Genomic DNA, 12992 nt, shown 5'->3' with positions numbered 1-12992 from the left:
AAGGCCCGGCTCTCCTTGAATGGGACGTCTCTGCTCATCTTCTGCAGAAGCAGCTCCAGGACTTGCGCAGTGATGCTGGGCTCCACCGCCAGTGCCCGCCAGAGGACGCAGGTCTGGCTGCAGTAGGGCGAGAGGATGGTCACTTTGTGGCTGCTGCCGGCCCCAGCTCCATGCCCTGATGTGCCCAGTAGATTCTGCTCCAGCCAGGTGGGACATGGTGCCCTGACCTCGGGTCTAACCTCACCCTTTCCTCTGCCCCCAGGGGCCCGGCGGTGGGCAGAGCCAGCAGTAGGGCAGGGAGTGCTCCTGGCTGGTACAGGGGCCCAAGTGGGCTGGTGGGAGGGTTCCCTGGGAGCTGCCGGAAGCAACACCAGGCCCTCTGGAGGCCACCTTTTCCAGGCAGTGAGCACCGTGGCCACTGACATGGTGCCAGGAAATCACCCAGAAGTGAGGTCCCTCAGACACAGCCGCAGACATGGTGCTCGGACACACCGGGACGCAGCTGCACTTAATTTTACTGAGTGCGGAGAAGTGACAAATTCCAAATATGCAGCAGAACCAGGAACCCTAAACAGACACAGCGGGGGTGGAGGAGGGCTGCAGTGCCTTGGGGTGCGACAGGAGCCCCACATCGGGTGGGCATAGTGGCACTGGCCTGGACACAGGAGAGAGGGGCAGTGACCCTACCGGTATGTGGACATCACCCAGAACCCAGCACAGAGGGCAGCCACGATGGAGTGCCGAAGACAGGGCCAGGATGCAGGGGGCGAGGGTCGGACAGATGTCGCCTGCATCCCTGAAGCAGAGGACAGAAAGACAGGCTCAAGGGGAAAAGGCTAGAAACGCTCAGAACTACCAGCAGAGCTGACTTGGACCCAGAAGGCGGGGCCCCTGTGGCACAGGCACGACCGGCGCCTCTGAGAAAAGCAGGTGGGTGTCCTACACAAGGACAGTGACTGCTAGACACGGCAGCCAGAAAGAAATGTCCTCTCACACGCTAGAAAATACTCGCTGAGCTAGAATGCAAACTACAAAAGAAGCCGACAGGAAGGCCTTGCTCGATTGGAGAAGGGGGGCGGAGCGTTTATGGGCAGTGGCCCCGGAAAGGGGGTGCTGGAGCGACCAGGTGTGGGGCAGACACCGGGCGGCCACAGGAAGCGGCCGCGAATCCATCGCCTGCACGGCCGACAGGGGGACTCTGGGTCCCTGGGAAAGGTTGATCATGGCACCAGTTTCTGGACCCCGTGGTCTCATGTGTCACGGGTGTTGCTGGATTTCCCCGACCACTGATGTATGTAAAACCCGTTCTCGACTCACAGGCTGTGTAAAAACAGGCGGCGGCCAGGTGCAGCCGCACGTGGTGACCCTGACCTGGGACATTCTGCCCCTCAGTGATGGCATGGTGCCCACAGCACAACACCCGGCATGACGAGAACGGGTGGCACGGGTGTGACAGGCGCCCTGCACAGCCTGTCCACGGTGCTTGCAGGTGGTGTCGGCCCTGGAGGCTGCGGAGGTGCACACCTCTGTGCCCTGGACAGGCAGCGGCTGAGGCCCGGGGTCCCCGCAAGGCCCAGTGACATGTGCATCCTCTGTGTGAGTGGAAGCCAGGACTGCACAGAGACCAGGTGCAGAGGGGACACCACCTGGTCACTTCCAGGGTGACCACTCACAGAATAGGAGCTGAGTGACTTCCAAAGTAATCGAGTTGAGAAAACGAACTGATAAAGAAGACCCTGTCGACCTAAGAAAGACGCAGGGAAAGGGACAAAGAAAAACGGTGACACAGAAGACGCCAAAGAAGCTGGACCCCAACCCAGCTCAGCAGGCACAGGATGCAGGCGCTTCCTGCCAGGAGAGAGCGCGTCTAAACACGAGGACAGCGATGTGATGGCGGAGGGGCCACCAGACAAAGTAACGCAAGAGGTGCTCAGGACACAGGCTACAGAGGAGAGGTGTGCTAGCGGACGGCGTCAGGCACGCGCGGGCTCCTCCCGGAGTCTGCGGGAAGCAAGGCTGATGGGCTGCAGAGTGAACACCAGGCCACGGCCCAGTGAAGACTCACACAGCACGGGGTCCCCAGAAGGTCATAGGTTGGCTTCAACCCACAACGGGGACAGCAAAGAAAGACAGCAGCAGGAGCCCTGTGACCACAGCAACGGCCCCGGAGGGCGAGGTGACGGAGGCGACTGCAGCCACAAGCAGGACCGGGCACTGGTGGGAACTCGAGGCTGGCATGTGAGTGGGGGACGCACTGGTGATGGGGGAGATGGGGCTCCTTCCCTAGCTCAAACTGAGGGCCAGGACCTGGGAGTCTGCTCGCAGATGACAGTGGGTGCCCTGTGAAGGCGGGCCCAGGACGAGTGGATGGCAGGGCCTGCGAGGGCGAGCCCAGGGCGCCCACTGGAACCTGGGCCAATAGAGGATGTGCACAGCAACCCCGTGCAGGACCCAGGGGACCTGCAGGCTCCCATGCGCTGGCCAAGCGTGGAGGCAGGTGGCAGCTGGGGCCTACAGGGACCCCAAGCCTGGTGCCTGGGCTAGAGCCCTGTGGATGGCACAAGGCCGGCATCCCCGGTACCTGTCAAAGGGCAGGGGGCTGCCCAGGAGGCTGGACACCACGGCCTCGCAGTGCTGGGATGCCAGGAGGGACACGCTGTACTGTGTGGCCTGCCGGACGTGCTCCTCCCACGTCTCCTGCAGCTTGGAGCGCAGCACACTCACGATCTCAGGGACCTGCGGGCGGCGCACCATCAGGCCCAGGAGCAGGGCCGTGGGGAGGGGAGGGCGGGCTCTGTGCGCAGGAGTAGAGGCACCGTGGGGGTCTGTGTGCGGCACCAAGGCCAGCAGACCCCATGGCCCCTTGAGGCCCAGACAGGGTGACCTGCTCCAGGCACACAGGCTGCCCACTGCTCCCACATGGCTGCCTGTGTGGCCGAGGGGAAGCTGAACAGTGGGCTGGGGACAGAGGACAGAGGAGGGGAGACGGGTTCCCCACCTGACACGAGGGCAGGGCTGGGGAGGGAGTGCCGCAGCCTCAGGCGGGGCTTGCAGGTACGTCTGCAGATGCCACAGCTGGGGCGGCGAGGGGCAGAGGGGCAGGAAGGGCGAGGTTGCAGGCCATTCCCCAGCCCGGCCGGCATCCCTGGCCGGAGCCTCCACGAGAGAAGACGGGCTACACAGCCTGACGGGGCCAGTGTGGCTCGAGGCCGGCCTGTGCCAGCCTCCTCATGCTGGGTCCCTATGCCCTCGATGGGTGCTGGCCTTCTGTGTCGGCCCCCCTGCCCTGGCTGAGCGGCTGGAACACACTGCAGTCTGAGGCAGACGTGGGGGGCAGAGCTGTAGGCACAGGGCCTCCTGGATGGGCAGCTGGCAGGCTCCCCAGCGTGTGGTCCCAGCTCCCCCAGCCTCAGGAAGAGGCGCTGTCACTGCCATCCTCAGTACCTCTTCTCCAAGGATTGGTGGACACAGTGACGTGGTTGTCACAGCTCAGCTACACAATGTGCTGCGGCACACCCCCACTCTCTGGCCAGCCCCCTACCCAGGCCCTGGCCTGTGCTCCTCAGTGCACAGTCCTCCGGCCAGCGGCCACCAGCCGGCACGGTGGCGGTGCAGGACAGACTGGCGCAGGTCCTCCCCCGAGCCACGTCCACTGGCACCGCTACAGACCAGAGCCCTGGGCTCTGCGGCGAGAGGCAGCGGTCCTCTGAAGACACGCAGGCCTGGGTGACTGCAAGTGGACGCCGGTCACGACCCTCAGCACGCCATGGTTCTGGTGTCTGGGCTTCCCCACCTGCGTTGGTATCAGGCCCGGCACACGCAGACACACGCCCATCTCCTGCAGGCCTCTGCGTGCGTGGGGCAGGGCCGCGGAGCCACCAATGGCCTCGGACCTCCGAGTTCCGCTCCCTCACGCACACTGGACTTCGTCACATGGCAGCTCTTCCCCCGTGACCCGCCTTGCCCGAGGGACGGCCACTGTCCCGGGCCCCCTGCCTTCTCCACATCCCCCACACCTTGTCGACAGGACCCACTGGTGCGTCTGCTGCCGGAATCTGGGCTTCAGGCAATGGTGACATTGTGTCCTGGGCTCAGGCAGAGGGCTCCTGGCTGGCGTCCCAGGATGGGGCTCACCCTCCCGGCCAACCAGCTTCGCCAGGGGCAGTCCCCACGCCGCAGTTCACCACAGCGAGATACAACCTGGTGGGCTGCAGTGCATGCACAGGGCCGTGCGGTGATCACCTCTGCCAACTTCCAGCACCCCAAAAAGAAGCCTCGCAGCCACTGGCAGTCTCCCCTGGAGATCACTGACCCCTTTCTGTCTGTGGATCCACCTGTTTCACACACTTCACGGAGATGGGGTCACACACGACAAGGCCCTTGTGTCTGGCTTCTACTTTGCATGGTGTTCTCAGGGTCTGCCCATGCCGTGCCACGTGTCATGTTCCATTCTGCTGCTGATGGCGTTTCACTGCGTGGACGGTGCACATTTATTTACCCGTGACTGCTCGACAGACGCTGGGCTGTCACCACCTTTAGGCTGCTTCCGAAGACGCTGCTGTGGGCATCTGTGCACGGACCTTCGTGCAGCCCCATCTCCCTTCCCTCAGGCACATGCCCTGGGGGGGAACTGCCAGTCACGTGGTGACCACTGACCACTTCCACAGTGGCAGCTCCATTTTCCACGCCCGCATTTTGTTTTACGTGGACTGTCTCCTCGCCTGTCACCTCGGCTGGCCCTTCTCCACCTCCAGTGCCAGTCAGGGAAGGAGGTGTGGGTCCCTGTCCTGCCCTCCACAGTTTCACAGTGTACCCTGCTTCACGATTGTGGAGTGTTGGTAGGAGGGAGGACTCAGTCTGGTCCCTTGTCATGGGCTAGGACCACATTTTCTGATTCGGTGTCAGAAATTTTAAGTCCAGCAGTGTCCAGGTGCCTCTAAGAGGTCCCCAGCCAAGGTCTCTCAGGGTAGGAAAGAAAGCTGACCCGTCATGACCCCTGAGGGTATGAGGTGCTAGTGTGCCACATCACACTTGAGACTGAGGTGGTATGTTGCAAACGTGCTCAAAGAACAAGCCTGGGAGTCAGGAACACGGCTGCCCTGGGGGTTGGGGGGCGGTTAGTGCATCTAAACCTGGTGGTTAGAGCTGGAAGGGGACAGCTGGGCAGCCAGGTCAGTGTGCTGGGCCCACGGAGAGGAGCCAGCCTTTACTAGGAGCGGGTGGGACCCAAAGCTACAAAACTGCTAAAAGATCATGGGGAGAAGCTTCGTGCTGTTGGACTTGGAAATGATTTCCTAGATACAACACCAGAAGTAAAGGCAACAAAAGCAAAAATAGCCCTATGGGAACATGTCAAACTGAACTTTACGCATCAACAGCCACCTACGGAACGGGGAAGAGTATTTGCAAATCACACACCTGATGACGGATTAGCTCCAGAATATATAAAGAACTCAGAAAACTCGACAACATCAAAAAAATCACATTTTAACTGGACTGAAAAACAGGCAAAGCTCTTGACACTTCTCCAAAGAAGGGTCCACGAGCATGTGAAAGGCGACCAACACCATCGGCCACGAGGGAGACGCAAACCGAAACCAGTGCGGCTGCCGCTCCCGCCCATCGGGGTGGCTGTGAAACGGTCGGAGGGAGAAAGGGGACGCTGCCCCACGGCTGCCGCAGCCTCTACGGAAAACAGCACGGAGGCTCCTCGAAAGACTCAAAACAGGGCACCATGTGACCCAGCACTCACACTTCTGGGCATTTACCAAAAATAACACAAAACAGGACCTCACAGACACAAGCCCATTCATGGCCTTACTCACGACAGCCAAGAGGCCGGGGCCACTCAAGTGTCCATGGGAGGACGCAGGGTAAGCAAGAAGCGGTGCGTCCTACACACACCAGGACCCCGGTGGTGACGGCCTCCAGCCTGGTTCATCCCCTCCACCTTTACAGAGCCACCAGAGCACCTTCCTGCCACTCAGATCTGACCTGAGAGCCCCACTGAATGCAAAATCAAGTCCAGCCTTGGCACCAAACCCTGACTATCAGAGCTGTGCCTCCTCCCCACCCTCCTGCCACACGTCCCCTCCCATGTCCCGACTGCCAGCACCACAGCTCAGCTCTGGTGAGGGCCCTGCAGGACACGCCTCCCCGTCCAGTTGTCACAGCACAAGCTCCTTCCACCAGCTGAGCCCCGCTGCACCTCTCGGTGACGCGTGCATACACCCAAGAGGAAACTTGTGTCCGGAATATGTAAGGTCTTTCTACAAGTCAGGAATAATGCACAGATGACCCAGAAGAGAAACGGGCCACAGACCGGTCCCCTCGCAGTAGAGGGCTCCGAGCAGCCAGTAACCGTGTGCAAAGCGCTCGTTTCCTAAGCCACCAGAGACGCAAATTCAACCCTCACGTGAGGCCAGCACGGTCATTAGAACAGGACCCAGGGCACGCGTTCTGGTAGCCACCAGACCTGGGGGGGGGCCCCAGCTCAGGGGCGTGCACTCGGCTGTGCTTCACACGTGTCTGACGTGTGGTGCCAATGCTCGGGGAACCACCATGGGGACAGCCACCTGAGGGGACAGCCACCTGAGCGCACGCCCGCAGAGCAGGCGGAGCTGGCAGGGAGGTGAGGAGGGGCCACACCTGAGGGTCCTGTCTGGGGCCCGCCCTTGGGGAAACTGTGCAGGCACCTGGCCACCCTCAGCGCCTGAACCGTCAGCAGTGCCGGGAGCCGCCAGCTCCAGGGGCCTTAGCAAGAGCGTCTCCCTTCTCATTCCCTTTCCTCCCTTACTTTCTGAGCAGAGTTACTTTTGCCAAATTCTAATCTCTGTCTTCATTCAGAAGTGAAAGATCTGTCACTATCAGGTCCACAGGGCAAGAGGGCGGAGCGGTGAGGGTTAGACCTCCGCAGAGCAGTGTAGGGGAGGCGGGGAACCCCCACTTACCCAGCCCCCATGCCTCAGGCTTAGGCCGCCCCGCTGCCCACTTGCGCCATGCCTCGTTTAACCACGCCCCCAGGCGCCGCCCCTGCACCGCACCTTCTCCTGGAGCAGGTGGCCCCGCTCCTTCAGCAGGCAGTTGATCATGACGCTGGCCGCGCGAGAGCAGTTCTTGTCGCTGTCTCCCAGGCCCTCGAACAAGGTGAGCAAGAGGCTGATGAGCTGATTTGGCGGGAGGCGCTTCGCAATGATCTGGGGGGAGGGCGGTGTGTTAGATGAGGAGGGGCTCCAGGCGACATCTCTGGGCAGGGGGGCACCATCCGCCCTCACCCCTCCTCCTGCGTCCCCACCCCGCAGGGTGCTGGCAGGGTGGCCCCTGCACCAGAGACTCCTCCCCATTGGAGCCCAGCCAGAGCACCCTCCTCCCCTGGGGTGGGCTAGGCGTATCCCTGCAGACACAGCTGCTCTGGAACGCTCTAGAATACAGTCAAAGGCATGTCCCGTCCTGGATGGCCTAGCTGCTGAGGCCCCCAGGACCTTCGGCTCCCCACCAGCCAGCAGTGGACCCTGAGCGTAACAGCAGCGGGACCTAGAGCGGATACAGCAGCCCAGAGGCTAAGGGGAAACCCTGCACCACATGCAACAATGACGCCGAATGTCCGAGAACGCCGATGCCAAACACCAAGGCCCTGCTCCGCCTCCACTCACCCAAGTCTGGGGCTTTGCCTTCCAGCACCCGCATCCCCAGAAAGGGCCCTGCAGACCCCGCCCCTCCTTCTGCAGGAAAGAAAGCTCTAGGTCCCTGAGGGCCGCTTGCAACACCAAGTGGAATGACATCACCACTTGGCTCGGGGACTCACGGGGTGGGCCAGGCGCAGCCTTCTCAAACCCTCAAGCCGGGAGCCAGCTCCTGACCACACCCTCCCTGCTGGGACTCCGAAGGCAGACCCCGGGGGCACAGAAGAGTAATAGAAGTGGTTGTGGTCACAGGTGGTGCCAGGCAGCTGATTCTCTGAGTGAAATGCAACCGCGCACCCCATCCAGGTCCCGAGCCCACCGGCCCATGCCGTGCCCCGCCTGGCACCCTGCAGAGCCCACCTGGTACAGGTGCCCCTACGAGAGTCCCTGGGCCCCAGCACTCTGTGGGTGCTCCAGCAGGTACCTGGGCTATGCTGTGGCAGGTGTGGAAGAGGGTGGCGGGGTCGGAGTGCACGAGGCCCCCTTTGAGGGCGAGGAGCCGCTCGACTGCGTCGTCCCGGTAGTCACGGGCGAAGCCTGCGGAGGCACGAGGGTGCGTGGAGCCGGGCGGAGGACTCTGGCCACTGGAGGCCCCGACTCTGCTCCTCATCCCTCCGCACTTCTGCCCGGCCAGGGGCTCACCCTCGTAGCCCAGCTGGAGGTAGAGCAGGGAGTGGACGCAGCTCACGGCCTCCTGGCGGGTGGCAGGCCACAGGTCCGCACACCGTGGGGAGAAGAGGCCGATGAGGAGGCCCAGGTTGTGGAAGGGCACCAGGGCCTGGAGGGCGGAGGAGGGGCTGTGAGGTGCCAGGGAGGACTGCGCAGGAAAACCCACAGCTTCCCACAGGCCAGCAGCAAGCAATGTGAGACACGGCCCAGGAGGAAGTCACACCGACAGCGGCACCGCCCCCTTTGGGGGCAGCTGGGGGGGACCCGCTGTCACAGACGCTGGTGCTCAACACATGAGTCCATCGAGTCCATGTGGCTGTCACAATCGCCACAGGAGCGTTTTAGGACCGGGTCAGGTTTACCCAAAAATCACCTGGGTTAATGGCCTTGTCAGAGCAACCAAAATTCTGGAAAAGTGTAGGAGTGAGCTCCAGAGTCTCAGCAAACGCTGAGGCACATGCGACCGGCCGGCAGTGCGGCCAGCCCTGCGCCTGCCCAACACGTCCGCCTTGTCCACACTCCGCACAGGCAGGCTCCTGCCTTTGTCCCCAGTACCCTCATCTTCTACACCTGGCTCCCTGTCGCCCTCGCCCTCCCCTGGGGGCACAGCACACGGCAGTCCCGCTGACGGACGCATGGGGTCGAGGACGAGGATGTTCATCAGACTGGACTCCAAGTGGCTAGCCCCAAAAGCAGTTCCTGGCCCTGACAGGTCCTCTGTCTATGTCGCCAGTAAGAGGACAGGAGGCTCTGGAACAAGGGATCAGCCCACGGCGACAGATGGAGGATGGACAGAAAGCCCGCTGTGCGACACGGCAAGGGACCCGGGACCAGGAGTGGGCGTGGGCGGGGGCAGCGGCGCAGTGGCCCCTGGGAACTCACGCTGACGTGCAGGTGCTCCAGAAAGTGCTGCAGCAGGCAGGAGCTCAGGGCGAGCGCCCGCACCCGCTCATGACCCCGGGGGGACTTGATCCACGGGCTCAGGTGCTGGGGGAGATGGGGGCTTTACACAGGCGCCAGCTGGGGAGACAGCCCAGGAAGCAGGAGCCCGTGTGGCATGGGAAGGTCAGCGTCCCTGCCAGGCCACCTGTCCTGGCTTTGAGGACCCACAGGCCAAGTCAGGGCGGACCACTTGCTACACCTCACCCCTGCCCATCTCTGTCTTGCTGGCCTGGCTCACAGACACGGCCATCCCAGGTGGGTCCAGCGTGAGCAGGGCCGGGCGAGGGGCGGGGTGCTCTTAGAAGGAGGTCGGCCCAGTCCACTGCAATGCTGAAGAGGACGGGACACAGCACTGCCACCACCTGCCCATCCTGCCATCTTGACGGCCCCAGATGGTCAAATGCTCACACCTGGGGCACCTGCAGGGCCTCTCTATCCTAGCACCATGTGGCAAAGGAAATACCAGAACGGGCTCCAGGTCCCACTTGGGTCGGGACCCGCCCCCATCTGCACACCCACCCAGGCGGAGGGACTACTGTCCACCTGCTCACGCACCACCAACACTTGCAGACAGCAAGCACCTAACTGCCCCTGTGGCACCCCTGTGGCAAGGTCTCGGAAAAACAAACAAGGGGCCCCTGCCCCCAGGGCACTGCACACCGCTGCACACCTCCACCATGACCTGCAGGCCCTGGGGGGTCATGTCCCGCTGAAGGAGGCTTGTCAGCAAATCCTCTAAGGCCTGCATGGTGTCCAGGTACAGGGGCTGGAAGGAGACGGGTGGCCGCGCTAGTGACCGGCTGTCCACAGCAGCCTTCCCGCTGTCCCCCACGGATGTGGGCACGTGGCAAGGGACCTGCGGCCATACCTCCTGGTGGTCATCATCCCCCTCAGGCTCGGGCAGCACAGCCATGACGCTCTGCAGACAGCCGTGGACCATGTCCGCCCGCACCTGCTCCTCCAGTGCTGGCTCCAGGGGGCTGAGCCCGAGTTAAGGGCCAGCCTCTGCAGGCTCCCCGCACCGCCCCCAAGCGCCCGCACATGACAGGATACACCAGGTAAGTGCAGGCGAGCATGGCCTTCTTCCGAATGGGCGACCGCAAGCAGTCTGAGGGCTCTGCTCTGATGAACTCCTGCAGGGGGTGGGGGGTGAGCCACGTGACTCAGCCCTTGGCCGAAGCACCAGCCTTCCTCTGGAGCAGCCTCCCATCAGGCCATGCTGCGAGCCAACTCTGCACCCCGATGCAAGTGGGTGTGGGCCTCCCGCTGCAAGTGTCTGCCAGCCCTGCCGAGCCCCACCTCCCCGTTGGCATCTGCACCCTCGGGCCGGCACAGCACGCACCATCATCTGCGCCACCAGCTCTGCTTTCTGTGCGAAGTGGAAGCAGCTGGCCTGCGCGCTGCTTCGGATGGCCTGGCAGACCATGCACACGCTCTGCACGAGGCACAGCTTCAGGGCCGGGTCCTAAAGGGACAGCAGGCTGCAAGGGGCCACCAACGCCCTCCCGCCCAGCGTGGCTCTGTCCTGGTGTGGCGCTGCTGCCCCTTGGCACACATGGCTAAGCCCACTATGGGCGGCTGCTCATAGCGACAGAGGCCAGGCCACCCGCCCCCCCCAGCCATAACGCCACTGCCCTGCTGTCAGGGCTCCAGACAGCCCTCTGATCATGGCAAAAGGCCTCAGATGGAGCCCTGAGGCACTCAGCTCGCTGCTGAGCTGGACCCAGGGGTCAATGGGTCATGGCCTTGACCAGAGGGCACACTATGTCCACCTGCATCCCCTGTGCCCTGCAGTGTGGCTAGGAGGTCCCCCAGGTGGGAGGAGCAGGGAGCACATCCAAGAACCCCAGCGGAGTGCAGCTGCCCTGCCTGTCCCACCAACGCGGGCCACCGGGGTTTGGGAAGGAGACGAGGGCAACTGTCTCGGAGACAGGATGCCCCCATTCTAAGGGCTTAGGAAGAAAAACTCAGAGCAGCGCCTCCACCGGGCAGCCCCAGGAGACGGACAGGGGCCTCCAGGTTAGTGCCAGAGACTCCAGAGAGAAGCATGTTAGTGAGGCCAGACACCCCCCCCTCGCCAAGAGGTCAGCCCCTTGGGCATGAGGGGTGGAACCAGGAGACCAGCACCCCGCTGCTCGTGGGGCAGAAGCAGCTCCCTCTCCCCACCTGGCATCCAGGGTCAAAGCGCCAGAAGGGCCCCTCCCAAGTGGCATGGCCAGCCCCAGGCGGGTTCCAGAACACCCTCCGGACTGGGCCAGTGAGCCCCAAGCGTGCCCGGCTCCCGCCCCTGGAGCGCACAGCCCGGCCCGGAGGAGAGAGGCAGCGTCACGCCAGGCGCTACACACTGTACCTTGGTCTCTACCTTCACTCCCAGAACCTGGGCGACAGAGAGTGAGATGCGTTACAAGGTGAGGCGCTAGCGTCTGCGCCCTCCACAGACACCCGCCAGGCGCCCACCTTGGTGCTGAAGCACTGGAACATGTTCCGCAGGATGTCTGACTCGGCCCTGGCCAGCACCAGCTCCCGGGGCGCCCGCGCCGCCACGTGCCCGTAACACAGCATCAGCGCGCCCTTTGCCTTCTCTGCCTCCACCTCGCTCCGGTCCTGAGGCCGAGGGCAAGCAGGATGTCAGCTACGTAGCTCTCCGGCCCCAGCACGAGGCCTCACACTAAGTCCCCAAGACCCCGTGGAGGAGGGACAGAGCTGGTCAGCAGCCGTCAGAGGCCTAGCCAGGCAGGTGGACAGCGGGAAAGGCTAGGCTTGGGCCCTGTGGGGACCAAAGTGGGAGAGGCAAGCAGGACAAAGTGCTGGGGTGCCCAGAGTTGGGGCCCTGTCCTCGGAGCCTGTTCACACCTACACACACAGGAAGTGTGGACTGGCCTGCACACCTGGCCCAGCCCTGGGGTCCTGTAACTAGGACAGGTACTGGGAGACAGAAAGCTCAGGGACAAGGGCTGGCGGGGCACGCGGTGCTGGCCCACCCCTCCTGAACCAGACTTTGACAAGAGTACTGCCTTGTCGGCCACCAGGGGGCAGAGGACACACAGATGCTGGTGGGATGGGAAGGGGAAGCTCCTACCCGTGCAGAAAGCCCCTCTCACCTGCTGGCAGAGGGCTGCATGCCCATTGTCACCAGCGGGGGTGGAGCCCGCACATGAGGAAGCAGAGAGGCTGGATGCAGCTTCCAGCCTGCAGGGCTCCTGGGGTCCCCCACCCCGCAGCACCTCAAAACACAGGGCGCCGCAGCAGAGACCAAATCACAGGCCAGTCCCACCCCAAACCCCTCCGCAGTGTCAGCCTGACTTTTGTACCTTAAAAATGTTGAAAATGCCGGTGGATTTTCTGAACACATCTGACCTCACAAAGTCCTCCAGCTGAGTGAGGGTGTCGTCTAGGTGGGAGATGGCACAGATCCCAAAGCAGCAGGCGAGACCCTGGAGAGACACTAAGGGCACTCAGGCCTGGGCAGGGGGCACGCGTGCACACGCGCTCAGGCTGGCCGAGTGCCCGGAAGAGGAGGGGCAGCCCTCAGCAGCCTGCGGCCCCGGCCTCCCGGGAGGTGCTGGTACCTCGTGCTCGGCCTCCTCCTGGTACCGGGCCGTCTCCAGCAGCTCCCGCAGATGCTTCTTCACCACGTCCTTACTGGAGGCAGCACCCAGGGTGGTCCCCACACATCTGTACAGGAAGTTCTGCAGCAAA

At 63.1% G+C, this 12992-nt stretch overlaps 1 protein-coding gene across 1 annotated transcript in view; it reads right to left on the bottom strand.

The window, feature by feature from the left end:
- The window catches only part of MROH1 (maestro heat like repeat family member 1), a 47639-nt gene that overhangs the window by 7014 nt on the left and 27633 nt on the right, over window positions 1-12992 (bottom strand). Inside the window, exons 21-34 of the mRNA XM_025047582.1 lie at window positions 12863-12982; window positions 12605-12727; window positions 11751-11897; window positions 11644-11670; window positions 10636-10758; window positions 10347-10426; window positions 10162-10273; window positions 9964-10059; window positions 9234-9338; window positions 8325-8460; window positions 8107-8219; window positions 7044-7196; window positions 2582-2736; window positions 2-117 (exon numbers count right to left, since the gene is read on the bottom strand). Coding sequence (XP_024903350.1) covers window positions 2-117; window positions 2582-2736; window positions 7044-7196; window positions 8107-8219; window positions 8325-8460; window positions 9234-9338; window positions 9964-10059; window positions 10162-10273; window positions 10347-10426; window positions 10636-10758; window positions 11644-11670; window positions 11751-11897; window positions 12605-12727; window positions 12863-12982 — 1606 coding nt within the window. The remainder of the gene's footprint in view (window position 1; window positions 118-2581; window positions 2737-7043; window positions 7197-8106; window positions 8220-8324; window positions 8461-9233; window positions 9339-9963; window positions 10060-10161; window positions 10274-10346; window positions 10427-10635; window positions 10759-11643; window positions 11671-11750; window positions 11898-12604; window positions 12728-12862; window positions 12983-12992) is intronic.

The sequence above is a fragment of the Pteropus alecto genome, unplaced genomic scaffold (assembly GCF_000325575.1).
Source record: "Pteropus alecto unplaced genomic scaffold, ASM32557v1 scaffold105, whole genome shotgun sequence".
In the NCBI taxonomy this organism is placed as follows: Eukaryota; Metazoa; Chordata; class Mammalia; order Chiroptera; family Pteropodidae; genus Pteropus; species Pteropus alecto.
Note: the sequence above shows the minus strand (reverse complement) of the source record. Positions and strands in the feature narration are given on the sequence as shown.